Below are 20,177 nucleotides of genomic sequence, written 5' to 3'. Positions count from 1 at the left end.
AACATACTGCTGGGGTAGGATATTGCTGTACTGTACATAAACACCATTATTGAAAAATGTCATCACTCTTTCACAGCCATACAAATGCAAATTGCTGTTAATGTGTTTTATGGTTTTAAAGTACATTTGTGCTGAGTTTTAATTTACACCTTTTGGAAAGGAATTGCTTTGTCTCACACCTCTCTCCAATTCTCTGGTAGGTTTTCAGGCCTCCAAACCCCTGGACGATGGCAATCATGAACGTTTTAGCTGAGCTGCATCAAGAACATGACTTAAAAGTAAGTTGCTTTTAACTTTTTTTTCTACACTTACTGAACATTAGTGGATTTTCTTGACTGATCAGTTTAGCAAAATGTAATGCAGGAATACTGTTGGACTTCCAAACTTCAGTCCTCAACTCCATTTTTAAAGTATTGCTGAATTTGCTGAATTTAGATGCCTCAGTTAGTCATGGTGCTAACTTCGGTGCTTCTAGACAGTCCCCTTACAGAATATTGGTCTAATGCCTTGAGTCTTAAGATATGAGGTAGAATGGGAAACATAGAGGGGTTCCCTTATTAGTGTAACCTAAAATGATCATCCTGGAATTTTGTGCAGCTAAATCTGAAATTTGAGATTGAGGTGCTCTGCAAGAACCTTGCACTAGACATCAATGAGCTGAAACCTGGAAACCTCCTGAAAGACAAGGATCGGTTGAAAAATTTGGATGAACAGCTGTCTGCTCCAAAGAAGGATGTAAAACAGCCGGAGGAGCTACCACCAATCACAACAACCAGTAAGTAGTTGAAGTTTCAGCTGTATTGCAAAAATACAATCTGCTGCTTTTGAAGTTAAAGTGAGGCTTGCTAAATTATTATAGCAGCAGTTTTTAGTGAGAGTTTATATTTGGCGAGAGCCCAGAATTTGGAGAAGGAATTGATTAGAAAGTTTCTAGACATGTTTGCATGTACCAAAAACGGAGTCCTTCCTGCATTGTCAGATATCACTTAGGGGACAAATAAGGCTCCCGTATTTGTCATGCTGGTTGCCAGAATGGCGCTCTCAATTTTTTTACAAGGATATGTTGTTTAGCCTATTCCCCCAATCTGGAGGACCAGTGGACTGCTTTTCATCTGGTCCCTATCCTTTGACCTATCTGACTTGGATGGCCCTACCAGGAGGTAAAACTCCCACTGGTAGAGCGCTTGGGTCATTCACATGTCATGGTGTCAAGGTGCAGTCCCCAGTGAAGGATGTACCAAAACTGTCCACGTACTCTGTGTCTGTACACACAATGGCTTTAAACTAAAAAGCAGGATAGTGAGGATTACTTATTGAGCTGCAGGATTGTTAAACTCTTCATATGTGTAATAGCATAAGCTACACAGGACTGCTTACTTTATCTCACAAAAGAATCTGATGATGTGGGGCTTGAATGAAAAGTGTACAATTACAAAGTCTCAGTGCTTGAACACAGACTGGGACATCACTGAAGTGAGAAGCCTAAACTATTGAAAAAGGTAAGTAATTTAGTCTAAAGAAATGAGTGGAAATGATGCTGTGGACTGTTCTTGCATGGAAAACCTGTAAATACTGAATGCTGGGGAGGGTGGCAAGGTGCACTTGCAGAAAGGCAGCCAAGGATTGCTATAATTGTGCATGACACAGTAAATAATGCTGTCTTTCTACAAACTAAGGTGGAGAGATGGTGTAAGCTGTTACTGGCTTATCACCCTGCTTTTTCAGAAGCGTTGCAATTAAATGGTAAACATTTTTCAAATGATGTACTCGCCAAGTGTATGAGGCAAACATAGAAGTTTAGTTTCTCAGTGAATTAGTTTTGAGTAAAGAAGCAACTCTAAAGAATTCTTACAACTTCTATGTTCTACAGCTGCTTCTACAACCCCAGCTACTAACACCACTTGTACAGCATCCGTCCCTCCACAACCTCAGTACAGTTACCATGACATCAACGTCTACTCTCTGGGAGGGCTGGCTCCGCACATTACTCTAAATCCCACTGTAAGTACTAGAGCTCATTGTGGTTTGTTACAGAAAGGTTTTGTAGTCCCAGAATAGACAATGGCCTGTAGGGACTCTCACTTTCACCAAAAAGCACTCTTCTGAAATTGAGGAACTAGTTAATGTTAACTGGAGTTAAGCACAATGTATACAGGTGGTCTGCTCTTTCACACAAGTATGTCAGTCCTCATATGTCCTGCCAGAACTGTTGTTTCTGCACTAAGCTACTCCTATGAGTGGTGTCAAATTGCCTTGAAACTTTTGTAGCCTACAGGACTCCAACGTGTGTGTGTGTATGTATAAAAAATTTTTCCGTTTATTGTAATAGGTGTATAGATTTATATTTAAAGTAAGTTTGGCTGTAATGCAAGAGATCTACAGGCCATATCCTGTACGTTAAGCTGAAGCATATCTATATTAAGACCTTTTACTCAGAAAGCAAAGTTGACCTATAGCTTGTTATCTAAATAGATGAGTACCCACGCCTATGTCTGACCTTTTATCTAGACCAATAGACAATGGCATAGGGGGCTTTTCAATGTTGTACCCACAGGCTTAACAAGTACACCACAAGAGACTGATGTGTGTACATACCTGTCATCAATACGCACATACATACTAGCCTATGGGGTAAGTGTACCCTAACATTTCTGTGGGTGAGGAATGAAATTTGGGCATAAGAGGAAGGATTTCCGGCATTTGCCCTATAAGAGGTAACCCACCTCAATAGAGCACTCCAGTTCTCACTTACTTCCTCCACTCTATCTATTCTATCTACGATGACTGCTACTATTCGTAGGCTATACTTGTTCTTCTTAAACTTTAAGTTTCAAAGGAACTAGGCTAAGCTCGGTTTCCCTAAGTTTTATTCTTAGTTTGTTTGTTAGGTTTTGGTTTAAGTTAGTCAAGTAAACCCTAGTCAGCTTTGATAGCTCTTAGCATTTTCTAAGCACTGCATCCCTTACTCAAGAATTGAGAAACCTGAACCACAAGGCTGGTCCTGTGTCTCTTGCCACCAGGTTACCAAGGAAAGGTGTCAGTATGTTAACTAAAGCTTTGTTGCATATAATACTATATTATCATATGTATCTTTTGAATAGCAGTAATGCAATTGTAACTTTGTAACTCTGGGTATTTTACCATTTACTTACTATTAATTTTAATAAGTCTTTAAGGCTATATCTGTCTCAGTGTGAGCTTCCTGTCATATCCCCGAGGGTCCTTTATAAATTCTGTGGAGCCTGATTCAGGACAAGAACTTTTATCTTCTGATCAAACAGATTGGCGAGCTTAAAACCCATACTAATTATTATTATTGTTAAAATCAAATAAAATTAAAGTAATAAACTAAATTCCCATATTATTCAAATTAATATTATCAGTACACCCTAAATCAGGCTACACTTTTTAGGCTAGCATCTACTAGAAACCAGAATGAGACCCACCCATCTGTACCTTGTGACTTGAACCAAATTTGAAATTGATTTTGTAGTAAGGGAGTGCAGTTGGCACCTCCGCATCTACTGGAGTAAGTCCAATCTGTGGTAAAGAGATTCAGTCTTTTACTTCTGAATGCCTGGTTGCTCTTCAGTTCCAGGTAGCAGCAGTAACTAAGAATGCTTTTCTGTTATTCGCTAGTAGTTATAGTCTAACCTTGCTAATGTAGAAGAGATGATGACATTTTTATCCACCACCAGGAACGACTATTGCAATAGGCTATATTTTATCCCACGCTTAAAGATCCTTTCAAAACTTCTGGCTCAGTAGAATGCAATCGATTAGAGTAAACACAATTTACAGAAGTACACAAAGCACAGGTGTGCCTAAAATTTTTTAGGTACAGTTTGAGTTCCTTTAATGTAGAAAGTCAATATAGTTTAGGATGGATTGATTGCATAAAAACCTCAGTTGTCATAACAGTAGTAACGCGATCAGCTGAGGCTGCTTAGCTGACTCAAGCTGCACCCTGCTTCTAGTCAAGAATGAACATGTGGGGTCTGTGAGCATAGAATTTACTCCATCAGGATGCTAACTTTCACTGATATGCAGAATCAGTCTCTTCAGCCAAACCTCTGTGGAATGGGTCAAAACTAAAATGTTCTGTGTTGTTAGAAGTGATACTTTTCTGTTGTCCACCAAATGCCACAGAAATTTGGTGAACTAAATGGAGTTACCTAAACAATTGTCTGTAGGAGTACCTCAATGCTAAGTCCTGAATAGATGCTTTCCCTGTACCTATCTGTGTGCACTAGACGAGAATTTAGAATGCTGGTATTGAATACTTAATTTCATATAATTTTCATCTGTATGTGAAGCTCTGCTTGAGAGGTTTAGTATTTTAAACTAACTGGTGGTGATGTCATGAATGAGGAGTGGACACCTGAACCTTTTTCAGTTAGCCTACGGTAAATTTTGGTTGCTTCACTTCTCTCAATTCCAAGGAGGAAGCTTTTTTGTAACCTCTTGTTTTAAGATTCCAGTTGATTCCACCAGCAATCTGACTGAAAGCTGTCCAGAACAAAGCCTGTTGAAGAATTTGTAGCTCTCATTTCACTCTTGTGCACACTGGAATGTGGGTGGACAACGGCACCAACAAAAATATTTTAAGGAGACTTAGTTTCTTTCAGTTAGTCTTGGGTTTTGCAAGTAACACTAGGAGGTTTAAAACAAACAAAAAAACCCACCTTAGAGCATTTTCTATTTTTGTGCATTGGGATAGCACTGCCGATCTTCCCTTTTGTATGGGTTTTTCAGAGCAACAGGTCAAAATCCGAGTTCGCAGGGGACTCAAAAGAAGGTGTACTACCTGATACTAACTTTCATTTTTAATCCAACTTTATTTTAAATTCCTTCAAGGGATGCCCTTTTGCAAGGTAAAATTGCAGCTTTTGTAGTTTTGCTGCCCTATCTCCTATATACCTCCCAGTTTTTGCCTCTTTGCCTCTTACCCTTTTTAATTGGCTTTCTGTTCATTTCCAGATTGTTTTTCGCTAGTTCTTTTTGGAAGGATTACTTCTGTTCTCTTGTAGCCAAAAGCACTCTGCTGCCAGTGCTGTCAAACAAGTATCTGTTGGCTGGCTGAGGAGTGTCTTGTGAGCTGAAAAGCTGTAATTCACAGTTAAAGCTGCTAATGTTTCTTGGCAATCCACATCTGATCTCTTTTTTTTTTTTTTTTTTTTTTTTTTTAAACAGAACTACGATTTTACTATTTTTTTTTTTTTTTAAAGTAGATGTAGGAGTACTTGTTCTTTGACCCTTCTGTTGCCTAATCACATAAAGTTGTTTTAATTTTCCCCTGTAGATTCCACTGTTCCAGGCCCACCCACAGCTAAAGCAGTGTGTGCGTCAAGCTATAGAGCGTGCAGTGCAAGAGCTTGTCCATCCAGTGGTAGACCGGTCCATTAAGATTGCCATGACTACCTGTGAACAGATAGTCAGAAAGGACTTTGCACTGGATTCAGAGGAGTCACGCATGCGTGTAGCGGCACACCACATGATGCGGAACCTGACTGCTGGTATGGCCATGATTACCTGCAGGGAACCTCTGATGATGAGCATTGCTACCAACTTGAAGAACAGTTTTGCTACTGCACTGCGGGTAAGATGGTGCAACTTATTGAACTCCACTCATTAGCATTGACTTCCTAATTAATTGCATTGCCATAAACTGAGTACTTGTCTATTGGAGTTATCTGGAATCATGAATATGGGGGTAGAGGATCTTAGGGACAAGAAATCTTTGTATGATTGGTGTGACAATATGGTTAGCTGAAGCGGAACTAAGTTTGCCTTAAAATAGTAGAGGAGGAGTTAGCCTTCAGTCTTTACAGACCGTTGAGATGCATCTTCTGGTGTCTTTGTATCATACTTCATAGAACCAAAACTTCCTGATTGCCTTCACCTTTCCTGTACTTGGAGTGCATGGGCCTGTTACCTTTAAAATAGAATCCAAAAGCAATGGGAGATTAGCCCTTAGTACTGAAAATTAAATTTCCTTGCAAAATATACAAGTTTGTCTTTGTATATGTGTGTATATGCTTCAGACCATCTATTCCATTCACTTAATTGTTCCATTAGCAAGTATAAAATTGAGAGATTATTCTGTACAATTAAACTGCTTGATTTATTGGCTTTTCTAGAGGCTGTTGTCAAGTCTTCTAACACATTATTTTAAAGCTTCTCCTGTGACTTTTCTCCATTGGCTAAACTAATGTAAAGATAATACAATTTTGTTTTTAAACAATTTATGAACTGCAAGCCCTTAACAAATCGTTTAGTAGATCATTATCCAGAAAACTTACAATACTCACCACCAGCACTCAAGTATATGAACCATTTTGGGTAGATATGAGGGTTGAAGCATCATGCAAGTTCAAGGTATAGCTGTTTTGAGGGGTAAAATTAGGGCTCCAGAAGAAATCTGTTTACATCTTGGTTAAGGGCAATCCCTTCCCCTTTTTCTATGGCTGAGAGGGGTCATGTTGTAATGGACTGACTCCATTGCATGGTAATGGGCTCAAGGCAAGATTTTGAGGATTGCAGGGAATATGAAAGGGTTAGTAAAGCTGACACCCAGCTCTCCATCGCATTTGACCTCTTGGGTGCAATGATATAGATTCTTTCTAAGACTGAAGACCAGGAGGAGAGTCAGTTGGCTGAGGCTCTTGCCATAGAGAGGAATGATGGTAGCTGGAGGGGGAGCAACAAGCCGCACCCGTTCATGTTGCGCCTCTGCTGAGAGAGGATTTCTCCTATTGATAGCATAGCTTCACAACTTCAGATTCTTATTTAGCTGCAAAGATGTTCAAGCAGTAACCTGTCTGCCTGGCAAGGATGAGCTGTGTAATCACTTCTCGGGTGTGAACTTCTGCTATAGTTACCCATAGCTCTGCCATCCTGATGGACTAATTTACTGTAATGCACTTTCCTTGAGGCTATTTCTTGAGACCTGGAAGCCTAAAGTAGTGCCAGATATAACTGCCTTCTTAATGATCAGAGCTTCATGTTGAGAACACTCAAAACCAGTGCGGCATGTTGGTTTGTAAGTGGTAGTTATTGGGGACGTGTGTGAGAATTTCTAAATCGTTGCATATAGGGGCCTGGTAATCTCAGACCACTGCTCCACGCAGTAGCTCAGCATTTAAGACCACCCGAGGTGCTTGAGCCCCCGGTTTAATTTGAGGGAACTGCTGGCACAGCTGCTTGACTCTGGAACTCCCCAATTCATCTGCGAGGGCTGAGGGGCATAGAGGGTAGATCAGACCTATTACTGCAGTGGGTGACAGAGGCATTAGTCAGTTAGATGTAATTGTCTTGATACGGTTTAAGCACTCAGAGCAATGGATGGAGGCTTCTACCTATCAGAAGAATCTGTTAAAATATACTAACGTAGACTACCACCTTGTATTTTTCCATTTCTGTTCTAACACAGCTTTAGCAGCTGAGATCTCATCAACTGATGGCATTGATGATAAAACACTCAGTGTAACTAGAAAAGCTTAGTGCATATCTACCATTGCAAATTTCTAGTCCTGGCAGCTCATGAAACTGTGACTAGGGGTCTCATTATAGCACTGTCTTGATGATGATGCATCCAGGACTGGATAGCAAATTTATAGCTAGTGTACTGTTTGACCTCTTGTCTCTTCTTTACTTACAGTACTATAATGGATTTTTATTTTGTTCTCTTCAAATGAACAGTGACGACATCTTAGGATCACACTGTCACCAAAATGCAGTCTGAATGTTGATCTAAGATGCCTGATCCTGTAAATCATTTGACAGATTTTTTGTTTTCCATTTCAGCAGTATGTGTAGAAACCCTGTTGCCAGGCCAAGGAGGACTGTGCAGTCCTCTTTTAGGGTGTTCATACGAAACCAGGAAAGCATTTTCAAAAATTTAGTGCTTTAGTTCTCTAACTAAAACAGAGTGAATACCCCTTTTGGCCTGGCATTTGTAGTTCAAAGGAATTTTGTCAGCCCATCACAAACAACATTTTGCTTCATCATAAATTGGCTTGAAGTGGCTTTGTGGAGGTAGGTAGGCATAGCACAGATCCTGTGCTATGCCCCAGCTTTTAAACAGTCCTTTGGAGGAACCCTTTCAGTGTGCCAGACCCCCAAGGGATCCCATTCTTAAAGGTAAGCCAAATGGCTTCAGCATCTCGAGACAGAGTCTCTGGGCTCCAGCACTCCTGTTTCACTCCATGAGCTCTGTCCAGCAAGTCCAAATAAGACTTCTGTTCCTAGACTTTTTTGTCTTCTTCAGGGATTAGTGCACCTCAGCAAGTATTTGCAGTGACACCAGGCAGCCTTTTCAAAACAGTAGGGTTTATTAGTCAACTGGAACACAGCATTGGGAAAGTCCTCAAGATAGAATAAAAAAGTAAAGGTGAAGACAATTCTGACTGGCCAACATCAGGGTTGTACCCAGCCAAGCTACTGAAGAATCCATTTTGGCTCTCTCCCCCTCTTGGCCTCTTTGACAGTCCTGGGTGAGATCCCTGTGTCTCTCAAAAAGCTGTTGCTTCTCCTAACCTTTGGTCAGCTCTTGATCCATTGTCTTGGTCCTCTTGCAGGACCCCTGCTCAATTTACATGTTCTGCCTGCCACAGTTTCCTACTGTTAGGTATCAGTTGTCCAGTTCTTGGGGCTCCCTAGTCTTTCTAGATTCTCCACTATTATGGGCATTTTCAGCCAGTCCTTAACCCATTTATACCTTTAGAGTCACATGACCTAAACACCACCCATCTCCTGCTTTACTCCAGGAGCAGCATTTTAACCCTACTAGTCTCACTAGGTAGCAATTCCTAGTCAAATAAATCACCTGCCATACATATCATTCATAAAAATATTACAGAAAATTCCCACTTCATCACAGAGGGAGTGAGCTTCTGTGCTTTGATTTCAGGCAAGATGCATTGTTAGAGGTAGAGAAACTTCACACAAAGGGTTGTGACGGGCTGTTGTCTTGTACAGCACCAGGCAGTGTCAGTCAGCTTTTAAATGTATAGCAAAATCTCCCTTGACAGCAAGTGGTCCATCCTTGTGATTCTTCAAGTGCTGGTCCCTATGGGCATTTGCTGTGGGTTCACATGAGTTCTGGTCATCTGAGACCAGAAGATTCTTCAATGCAGTGTCTGTTGGTCAGTGCCAGTGCACTATACCTTCCATGCTCTGAATTGAGGGCATGAGGGGTGGCATGGATTGACCGCCTCTCTAGTTCCTTTCTACCACTTTGAGTCTGCGACTGAACCCTTCTGTGATTGCTGCCTTCTCAGCATTCCTACTTGAACTGGCTCTGTAAATAGTCTTTGTAAGTAGCTTATCTTAGATATTTAGCTTAGTAAGCCTAGTTGGATAGTTCAGGGCGGTCCCCCAGTGCCTACTTTTCCAGGCATTAAGGATAGCCAAGATTCCAGGCTTCAGGCTCTGTGTGCTTTTTTCCAGGTCTTCCCAGTTAGTGACCCACTCGAGAGCTGCCTGTGCTGCATCAGGGGATTGCACCTTCCTTCAAAGTGTGACTGCCATTACTTCCCCCTCATACTAGGTATTCTCAGTAGTTGAGGCTCGTACACAATTAAAGGAACGCTCCATGAGGTCCCAGTGTGATCCTGGATCATCCTCCTCCTCCCCATCTTGTCAACCTGAGCCTCTAGGTAGTGCCATTCTGGCACCAGCGTGCTCTAGCTCAGAATCCTCTCCCTCTTGGCCCCAAGTGAGATGGTGTGCCCAGGGCTGGGTGCACCAAGAGCTCATGGGGAACAGCACCACTGCTATTGGGAAGTGCTACTGCTCCACAACTCTCTGAAAGGGACAGGACTGACCCCTGCACCACACCTGGATAGAGGGAGTGTTCATCCTCGGAACACACCATAAGAAAATTGCTGTGCCAAAACTCACACCAGTGGCTCCACCTGTACCCAAGACTCTCTCCAGCTCTCCTATTAGGCCAGTGGTTCTCAAACTTTTGTATTGGTGACTCCTTTCACACAGCAAGCCGGAGTGGCCCCCCCCCCCTGTAAATTAAAACCACTTTTAAAAAATATTTAGCATTATTATAAATGCTGGAGGTGAAGCGGGGCTTGGGGTGGAGCCTGGCAGCTCGCGATCACCCATGTAATAACCTCGCAACCCTCTGAGGGGTCCTGACCCCCAGTTTGAGAACCACTGTATTAGGCCTTAATATGCTCTTCCCGAGGACCTGGCAATTTTACACTGATCCCGAGTCGCTGATCCTTTCAGACCGGATAGTATCGAGGGACATCCCTAAATCATTAGCACATCATTTGCCAGTCCCAAGCACCAGCCATGCTGTGGGCACTTGGACGCTGTCAGTGCACTATTTGCTGATTACTCTGACAGTTTGGGTGGTCGCAAGATGCACACAGTACCTCTGGCTCCGCCAATAGTTGGATAACTCCTATTCCTCAGACGAGCACAAAGGGATACCAGTGGTTCCCCTGGGTGCTCGGAGTCCAGACATCAGCCCAGACAGAGCTTCCAGAGGCTCCTAGTTGCCTTCACCCCCTCGTGATCTGCAATGCTGGGCTAGTGACCAGTAGTACCCTCCTTGGGAACTGACTCGTATCCTTATGATTCCACCATTTGGGCTCCTGAGGTCTGTACTTTTGAGTCCCTGACTGAGGGCACTGGGACGTGATCTTTGACACTGGTGCCCAGAGAGGAGCCTCAGTCCTTCCCAGATTGCTTTGTTGAGCAGGAACAGCCAGTACAGCTGGACCTGTCGGCAGCACTTTCTTCCTCTCCAGATGAGGTGGTGGCATTGGCCTCTCCCTCGCAACTGGATGATCATAGGCAGTATCGGGACCTATTGCGGAGGATCACAAACTCTCCAGAACCCACTAGAAAAGGTTCAAGATCTTACTCATAAACTCCTGGATAGTCTCCAGACTGCAGCTCCTTCCAAATTGGCACTCCCTACAAATGAGGCCTGATTGGAGCCCACTAAGATGTGTTGGCATATACCAGCTACCTGTGCCTCAACCCCATTTTGTTCTTTCCAAGGGGGCAGAATATTTGTTTTCCTACCCTACCCAAGCTCCAGGCAGTCAGGGAGCAAACAGGATGCACTAGCCTAGGTCCACCCCTTTGGACAAAGATGCAAGGAGACTGGATCTCTTTGGCAAAAGAACTTTTCATCAGACAGCTTACTGTTCTGCATAGCAAATGTTCAGACATTAATGTCCAAATAAAATATTAATTACAATAAACTGTCAGAATTAGCTTGCTAATAAGCTAACACAGAAATGTAGGCCCCAATTCCAGGCCATCCTGGACAAAGGGAGACTAGTTGCCAGATCATCTCTCCGGGCATCACCCGATGCAGTGGATTTGGCTTTCTGCCCAATGGCCACCAGTGGTTGAGGCAAGCTTCTTGGTTGCAGTTGTCAGAATTCCCAAGGCGATCCAAGGAACAGTAGAGGATCTCCCCTTCAAGGGTAACAACCTATTTAGCAAGAAGACAGATGAGTAGCTTCACTCCCTCAAGGACTCACGCCACCCTCTGCTCTTCGAGAATATATACCCCGGCACTCCATAGGAAATGTTGCAGGCTGTCTTCTCATCGGTACCACCCAGCCCTATAGCCTGTGAGCCCCCTAGGAAGCACTAGAGGATATAGCAGAACAGAAGCTACAACCACTGCCTTCCCCTCTTCAGACTCACCTGCCTCCCGGGAAGGCAGTTACCACTACCCCCTTAGATGGCTGCCTGACACATTTCTCCTAATGTGGCAGCATATCACATTGGACAGATTACTGTTAGATGTTATATCAACTGGCTACCTGATAGAATTCCTTGCTGCTCCTTCTCCAAACCTCCCACCCCCATCTCTCTTCAAGGATCCCCTCTCATGAGAGCATTCTCAGACAAGAGGTGGACTCCCTAATCCAGTTAGGGGCAGGAGAGCCTGTACCACCCCCACATAGGGGGAAGAGCTTTTATTCCAAACATTTCTTCATCCCTAAAAAGAAGGGGGGCTGGAGAGCCATCCTGGACCTTGCAGCTAAATTCTTCTTTCGTCGTTCAAAATTTAGGATGACTACACTGGCCACTAATCCCCTCCCTGAGCAAAGGCATTCGGTATGTGCCTCTTGATTTGAAGGATGCTTATTTTCATGTAGACCTTCACCCCGCACACAGGAACTTCCTGTGCTTTAGTGGGCTTAGAGCACTTCCAACAGCGTGCCCATTCAGTCTCAAGTGATTGGCTGCTCATGGGACAGTCATATGAGAAAGCACGAGTGCCAGTTGCCTCCTTACTCAGCCTCTTTCCTTCCTTGGGATTTCAGGTAAATCCAGAGAAGTCTCCTTTAATCCCTGCACAAGTTATAGAATTTGTAAGAGCAAACCTGAATGTGCAAGCAGCCAAAGCTTGCTTACCTTGGGACAGAGGCCCAACTTTGGCTCAGCCCCCAGATGACAGTCCAATTCTACCTGGTCCTGGTATGCTATATGGCCTCATGCACCTACATGACCCCCTTTGCAAGGCTTCACTTATGGTGTCATCAGGCATGGTTGCAGGCAGTCCACACTTCGAGCAGGGTCTCCCTGGACAAATGAGTCTTGCTGCCGCAGAGCATCTGGCCATCACTCACCTGATCGGAAATGAAGGGCAGTGTCTGTGTAGGGGTTCACTTTGTTCTCACATCACTCATTACAGATGCCTCCCTGATGAGATAGGGAATACACACACATGACCAAACTGATCAGGGTCTCCAAACTCTGCGATAGTCCTGATTACATATCAGTTTTCTCAAGCTTCAGGCAATGCATAAAGTGTGCAAGATATTCCTACCCTTCATATGGTCCACGTGTGTCCAGATCAGGTGGGACAACATGACTGTTTTTATATAATAAACAAGGGGGAGTGAATTCTGCCCCACTCTGCCAGGAGGCAATCAAGCTCTGGAACTGGTGCATCACGAGTGGGAGCTGAACTCTTCAGGAGTGTTGTATAATTTTCAGCAGTAGGGATTCCCATCCTGGGACCTCTTTGCAACCCAAAGTAATACTTATGCAGCCTATTGCTCTCAAGCTGCCCAGAGGCACAATTCCAGAGGGGATGCCTTCCTGGTACAGTGGTTGGACTCAGGAAAATCAGGCAGGAAAAGGCAACAGTAATCTTGGTGGTGGCCAAGCCAGTTCTAGTTCACCACTGTCCTATAGATGATCTCTTGCCCATACATGCACCTAGTGCCCCAGAACAGAAACATCCATCCCATCCCAGCCTCTGTCCATCTGGAAGACTGGTTTTTGTACGTACAACAAATTTTTAGAGAGCATGTTCACAAGTACAGGCCATCCTCCGTGACAGCAGGAAACCCTCAACAAGGAAGGGCTATGCCGCCACGTGGAATGATTTTTCCATTTGGTATCAGCAGCCTCACTTATCTCCTGTGAGGAGTCTGCGGTGCCTCTTATCCTGGTGTATCTTCTCTCCTTGAAGACATTGGCTGTGTCCATTAGTTCATTACTTAGCAGCTATTAATGCCTTTCCTGCTTCAGTGGACTACTGCTTGGTTTTCATCATCCCACAACTGTGAAATTCCTAAAAGACATTATTAGAACATTCTCCCCGGTATTAAAACCTGGTGCTCTTGGCCCATATTGAACCTTCAGTTTGAACCCCTTCTCAGAGATTTGCAGGGCAGCATCTTGGGGCTCCATTCACACTTTTAGTAAGCATTTTTGTCCTAGTGCAAGCTTCTTCCAAGGATGCTTCCTTTGTTTCAGCATTCCCGCAATTGTGGTGTGGGAAATTTCCTCGAACCCTCCTCTATGAGCACTGTTTGGGAGTTCACCCACAGTGCCGGCCCAGCATGTGAAGGAAGGAAGGTTACTGCTCTTATTGTAATTGTAGTTCTTCAAGATGTGTGGTCCCTGTGGGTATTCACATCCCATCCTCCTTTTCCCTCTGCTCAGATTCTCACTTGATTCATGCTAGAGTAGGAACTGGAGAGGCAGTTGGTCTGCACCACCCTTTATACCCTCGGTTCAGAGCTTGGGGTGTAGGGCATAGGTGCGGGCCAACTTAATACTCTTCCGGTCTTAAATGCATAGAGCGTATGCCCGTGTACAGTGTGTCCCATGGGGACCACACATCTTGAAGATCTCCAGTTACTATAAGGTAAGTGATCTTCCTTTTCTGACAGTCTAGCCTTCTTAGAGGTGAGATCATCAATTTCTGTAGACTTGAGTCATAGAAAATTGGATATGATGCAAACATCCACCTTGAGTTTCATGCTTAAAATAGATGCATTGGATTTTTGCCTGCAGATGCTGACAACTCCCTTTTTGGGAGACTAACTACGTCAATCATGGCTAAAGCTATGATTATCAAAATAACATGAGCTGGAAAAAAGGATTAATAATCTCAGAATTTGTGGCAGTTTCCCAAAGAGTCAGAAGCAGGTAAATCTCTGCGTTTACATGGTTTTCTGAATTAAGGGACAGCCAAGGATTATTTCAGTTTTGCAGAGGCTTGCTGCTTATGCGACACTTTGTACTATCCTTGTTTGTAGAAATCTAAAAACAGCAGGGATTTCTCTACCCTTGAAGCTACAGGGTATTAAAGTAGAATTTTCCTGGATTACAAACTAGCTTTACTGTAAAGTTACGCTGTTAAAAAGATAATGCTGCAGAGAAAAAGGTACTGCAGAAGGTGAACCTTAAATCAGTTGTTAAATCCAGCTTGTGTCCCTAGAATGGGTTAATAAATACCAATTTTAATATCTACAAGAGGCAATCTGGTTTTCGGAAAATAATGGTAAAAAAGGAGTAGACTCTGATTGGGGGAGGGAAGACTAATGGTTCTGATAGCTTTGACATCTTGTGTGTGCTCCTAAAACACTGTTCCAAAATGTCTGGATTCATAATGCCTTTTTCTGTCTTTCTTGTCTGTCTCTGAATGTAGCATAGATTGTGCTGTTGCTGCACACTTCCCTTTGTAAATGCTAAGGGAAAAATACTGGCATTCTAGTTAAGGCTATATTGTATACGAAAATTTGACTGAACCATATTGACATGGTTTTCTGAGGTACTGGGCACCCACATCCTATTACTGCAATGCAAGTTCTGTACCCCTGAAAATAGGTCTGTCTGACCTGTATTTCCCATCAGGACTCATTTCCTAAAGTAGAGCAGTGGTCACGCAGTCTTTCTGGAGATGGAAGCTGTTGACAGATTTACTTGGAAGAAGTTTTTAGGGTCAGTGTTTGACATGCCATTGGAATAAATAGAGCAACTTACTCTGCTAGCTGCAGATGACTTTTCTTAGTTTGTGTGGGCCATAGACTGTTTAACATGAAGCTTGTTTTCTCCTGCATAGGAACCGACTGCTCTGTCAGCCTAGTACTGATGGGCTTTCTTCCTTAATTCCGCACACTGGAGGTACAGGAGATCCCTCTTGATTTTATTTCTTGATCAAGTTGCTTGTTAGCTCCCCTACCTGCATGGTTTACTGAAAGTTTTTGATATCAAATATAAAACATAAAGCATTTAACTTCATGCAAAGTGACTCATGTTCATGAGAACATCCCTGTTTGATACTGGCATTATGTATAGTCAGTGGCTCAGATTTCAAGATTAACTGATGCATTTTACAGTGGAAACTTACAGCCTTCATTAATATACTGTTTTTTAATAGGCAGCATCCCCACAGCAGAGGGAGATGATGGAGCAGGCAGCTGCACAGTTAGCTCAGGATAACTGTGAATTAGCATGTTGCTTCATTCAGAAGACAGCTGTGGAAAAAGCAGGCCCTGAAATGGACAAGAGGCTGGCAACTGTAAGTATAGAAGTGTCTATCCCTAGCCTCTGTCTGTCAGAGGGTGGAGATGGATGGCAGGAGAGAGATCACTTGATCATTGCCTGTTAGGTTCACTCCTCTGGGGCACCTGGCATTGGCCACTGTCAGTAGACAGGATACTGGGCTAGATGGACCTTTGGTCTGACCCGGTACGGCCTTTCTTATGTTCTTAGAGCAGGGGTAGGCAACCTATGGCACATGTGCCGAAGGCGGCACGCGAGTTGATTTTCAGTGGCAGTCACACTGCCCGGGTCCTGGCCACTGGTCCGGGGGGCTCTGCATTTTAATGTAATTTTAAATGAAGCTTCTTAAACATTTTAAAACCCTTATTTACTTTACATACAACAATAGTTTAGTTCTATATTATAGACTTATAGAAAGAGACCTTCTAAAAATGTTTAAATGTATTACTGGCACACGAAACCTTGAATTAGAGTGAATAAATGTAGACTCGGCACACCACTTCTGAAAGGTTGCCGACCCCTGTTCTAGAGGCTTCACATAAACAATACCTAGTGACAACTTCTCTATATTGCTTTTGCAGGAATTTGAGCTCAGAAAGCATGCTAGACAAGAGGGTCGTCGGTACTGTGATCCTGTTGTATTAACTTACCAGGCTGAACGGATGCCAGAGCAGATCAGATTGAAGGTGAGAACAGACTTGCTGAATTTTAATTTTTGGTGATGTTGTCTTCTCCCTCTCTTCCTAATCTTAAAACTGCAGGAGGAGGTGGCAACACTTAGCAGATGAGTATTTCTTTGCCTTGGTCTCATGGCTAATAATCCAGCTGCTTAGTAGCTGAAACATATACAACTTTGCTTGTGAAATAAGCTATTCAATGCTCCTCTTCCCTTCCTCTCAACTCTGAGGATATTGTATGTTCCTTCTAGAGCTTGTCTACAGTACTCCTTCAGTGGTGGTGGAGGAGGGTCACTAGAGTGTCTTCCATCTTTCTAATCTATTTTTGCTTCTCATCACCTTCTAAGGTGACATCTGCTTCACTAAAGCTGCAGACAATTTTCAGTGGCAGAAAGAAATCGATAGGCTGCATACTTAAGTGCAGCAGCATAGACTGTGGGATTTTCCTGCTTTGCAGTTAAGTAGGGTGTGGGGAATATAGGATTCCCGCCAACCCTGCACTGAACTCATACCCGGATGTGTACAGCTTTGAGTTTATGCTCTATAGGTCAGTGGCTCTCAACCTTCCAGATTACTGTAGCCCTTTCAGGAGTCTGATTTGTCTTGCATACCCCAAGTTTCACCTCACTTAAAAACTACTTGCTCACAAAATCAGACATAAAAATAGTGTCACAGCACACTAGCTGAAAAATTGCTTACTTTCTCATTTTTACCATACAATTATAAATCAATTGGAATATAAATATTGTACTTATTTCAGTATAAAGAGCAGTATAAAATTTTAGTTTGTACTGATTTCGCTAGTCCTTTTTATGTAGCCTGTTGTAAATCTAGGCAAATACCTAGATGAGTTGATGTACCCCCCGGAAGACCTGTGTACCCCCAGGGGTACGCATACTCTTGGTTGAGAACTATTGCTATAGGTCACTTATTAGAACTAATTGCACAACTTGCCCTTTAGTTTTTTCTTCACTGTCAGTGCCAAATAAAGGACGTGCCACTTTTTTTTCATTATAAAGGTTGGTGGTGTGGACCCAAAACAGCTGGCTGTTTATGAAGAGTTTGCACGCAATGTCCCCGGCTTCTTGCCTACCAATGACTTAACCCAGCCCACAGGATTCTTGGCTCAGCCTATGAAGGTACAGATTTCTGTAACTGTGTGTTGGCTTGAAAATATCAAAGCCATTTTGATGAACCTTGCAGAGTTTCACATAGAATACCAGTGGGTAATCAGGCTTTAATGGCACTCAGAAAACTATTTTTTTGAGGGATGTCGGTGGCCTCTACAGCCAGATTGAAGGAGACTTAACACCATCCTCGCATCGTGTATATTTTTGTGTTGAATTCTGAAGTGCTACTCATGGATCTGAGAGGACTAGATATGTAAACTTTTGAGAATGAAATGGATAACAATGCTGGTATTTCTGGGAGCTTGTTAATGGACCAACTTGTAACTAAAGTGGGATATTTGGATGGCCTCTGCCAATTACACAACTTAGTATGCTACCAATATCTGACTGTACATTCAAGTAAAATATCACTAATCAAGCATTAGCATTTGAGTTAAGAGTCTTCTTTACGATGCATTTTTCTGGTGCCAGAGGTTCTGCTGCAGTCAAAAGATTAATTGGTATTTAATGAATTCTACATACTTGTTTTACTCTTTAACACCCCTCCCCCCCCCACACACAATAATTTATAATTAATCCTTGCCAAGTCTTACTAAACACATACTTTTTTTTAAAACAGCAAGCTTGGGCTACAGATGATGTAGCACAGATCTATGATAAATGTATGACAGAACTGGAACAACACCTACAATCCATACCACATACCCTGGCCATGAACCCACAAGCTCAAGCCTTACGCAGCCTGTTGGAGGCTGTAGTAGTGGCTCGTAACTCCCGTGATGCCATAGCCGCGCTTGGACTGCTCCAGAAGGTTAGTGTCAAGTTCTCCTGTGTCAGCTCATATGCAGTTCAGTTTGCTTTTACTACTCCTTTTGCCAGTAGATTGCCTATTAGCTGGCAGATGCATAGTTAGAATTGAACAAATATTGTGGGGAACTACTCAGTGAATTGTATTGAAGGACCACTACTGCCTTTTTCAGATGTTAAGAAATGAAAGAAGCAAAAACAGATTACACACAAGATGCAGACACTTGGCATCATGCACTCTAGGATGCCAAACTTAGGCAAGTCACCAAGGGGAACAAATTTCAACACTATAGAGGTTCCTCACTGAGACCCTGTAGCTGGGAGAATTAAGTCTGTTGAACATAGTTAAGATCAACTGGGATGCTCTTGCACTTAAAGTGCAAGAGCCAGTCTCTTAATGTGCTTCCAGATCAACTTGGATTCCTTTAAATATGCTCATCAGTACCTTTGAATTGCACCTGGAAGTAGACAGAACTAATAGTGCTGAGCACAGGGGCTATACTGCAGTAATTGAAACATCAAGGATAACACGAAGTAGAGCATATTACAATACTCTTAACCTAGGGTCTGAGCATGGTATGTATGGCTTTATAGTGATGAGTGTCTAGAGATGACAAATGCAGAAGAATCTTGCAAGCTCTGTGAGGAAACTAGTATTAAGACACTCAAGTGCCACTGCTCTCTTACAATACAGGAACAATGATAGAGCCAAAAGTGCTAAAAGCTGAAAACCAGTCGTGAAAATAGTTTTACATCCTCAGTAGACGGTGTGGACACCCTCTACTGGTTTTGTCTTGACTAGGTCTTGGCAGGAGCCTAGACTGCACCTTGATCAGCTAAATTGATCTATAAGCTGATTGCCCTCCTAGTGTAATGCAGGGTAAGTTTCTTTTTTTAGTTCTGGCTTAGCTGCCATGTGTTAAGCCTCACCTGAACTGGCCACTTCTACTAATGTAGACTGTCTGTCTGAATGCTTACTTCTATCAACAGGGGTATCTTCTCACCCAGTTTATTTTCATCCATGTTCTTATCTGAGCCAGACATAGAATTAGACTCTAGAACCTGAGTTTGATGAAAAGACATTGGCTTATTGATGTTGCAGCCCAAAGAATTGCAATTTTTTTTCTTGCTGTTTAGTGATTTTATATAAAATCACTAAGATGTGGTAGAGACCTGCAGAATACTTTGTTAAAACCTTTGTGGAGCATGAGCAGTTAGCTAGATGCCCTCTCTGTGGTAAACTTATACAAGACCTTTCTGGATATTATGGCATTATGAGCTGAGATCACAGGTTTTTGGATAATATTGCAGCTGCCACATTTTAAGGTTAACAACTGCTTTTGGAGAAGTACTTAAAGTTCATTGATTTTTCAGGAGGCAGTAGTGGAGGACTGGGTTTTCCATGTGTGCTGACCAGCTGCTTCTCTTCTAGGCTGTTGAGGGCTTACTGGATGCCACCAGTGGTGCAGATGCTGACCTCCTGCTCCGCTACCGTGAGTGTCACCTACTTGTACTGAAAGCTCTGCAGGATGGCCGTGCCTATGGGTCTCCATGGTGTAACAAGCAGATCACCAGGTCAGTAATGGGAGGAAGAGAACGCTTGTTTGAATACCTCATACCTTGTCCTCTAGTCTTGTTGAGTTACCATTTGTGATTCCAGAACACTTGTGTGTAAAATGGTATAACTGTACAAAAGACTAACTCCTACATAATTTTTCACTTCCAGTTTGTCTTGTATATGATGAACTAAAACTAGGTGACTAAGTAT

General features: G+C 42.9%; 1 protein-coding gene across 1 annotated transcript in view; it reads left to right on the top strand.

Moving 5' to 3' along the window:
- The window catches only part of CNOT1 (CCR4-NOT transcription complex subunit 1), a 105,039-nt gene that overhangs the window by 69,803 nt on the left and 15,059 nt on the right, over window positions 1-20,177 (top strand). The window contains exons 28-36 of the mRNA XM_065416675.1: window positions 201-278; window positions 598-775; window positions 1,871-2,001; window positions 5,303-5,599; window positions 15,671-15,811; window positions 16,377-16,481; window positions 17,492-17,611; window positions 18,222-18,413; window positions 19,842-19,984. Coding sequence (XP_065272747.1) covers window positions 201-278; window positions 598-775; window positions 1,871-2,001; window positions 5,303-5,599; window positions 15,671-15,811; window positions 16,377-16,481; window positions 17,492-17,611; window positions 18,222-18,413; window positions 19,842-19,984 — 1,385 coding nt within the window. The remainder of the gene's footprint in view (window positions 1-200; window positions 279-597; window positions 776-1,870; window positions 2,002-5,302; window positions 5,600-15,670; window positions 15,812-16,376; window positions 16,482-17,491; window positions 17,612-18,221; window positions 18,414-19,841; window positions 19,985-20,177) is intronic.

The sequence above is a fragment of the Emys orbicularis genome, chromosome 14, assembly GCF_028017835.1.
Source record: "Emys orbicularis isolate rEmyOrb1 chromosome 14, rEmyOrb1.hap1, whole genome shotgun sequence".
NCBI classification, from domain to species: Eukaryota; Metazoa; Chordata; order Testudines; family Emydidae; genus Emys; species Emys orbicularis.
Note: the sequence above shows the minus strand (reverse complement) of the source record. Positions and strands in the feature narration are given on the sequence as shown.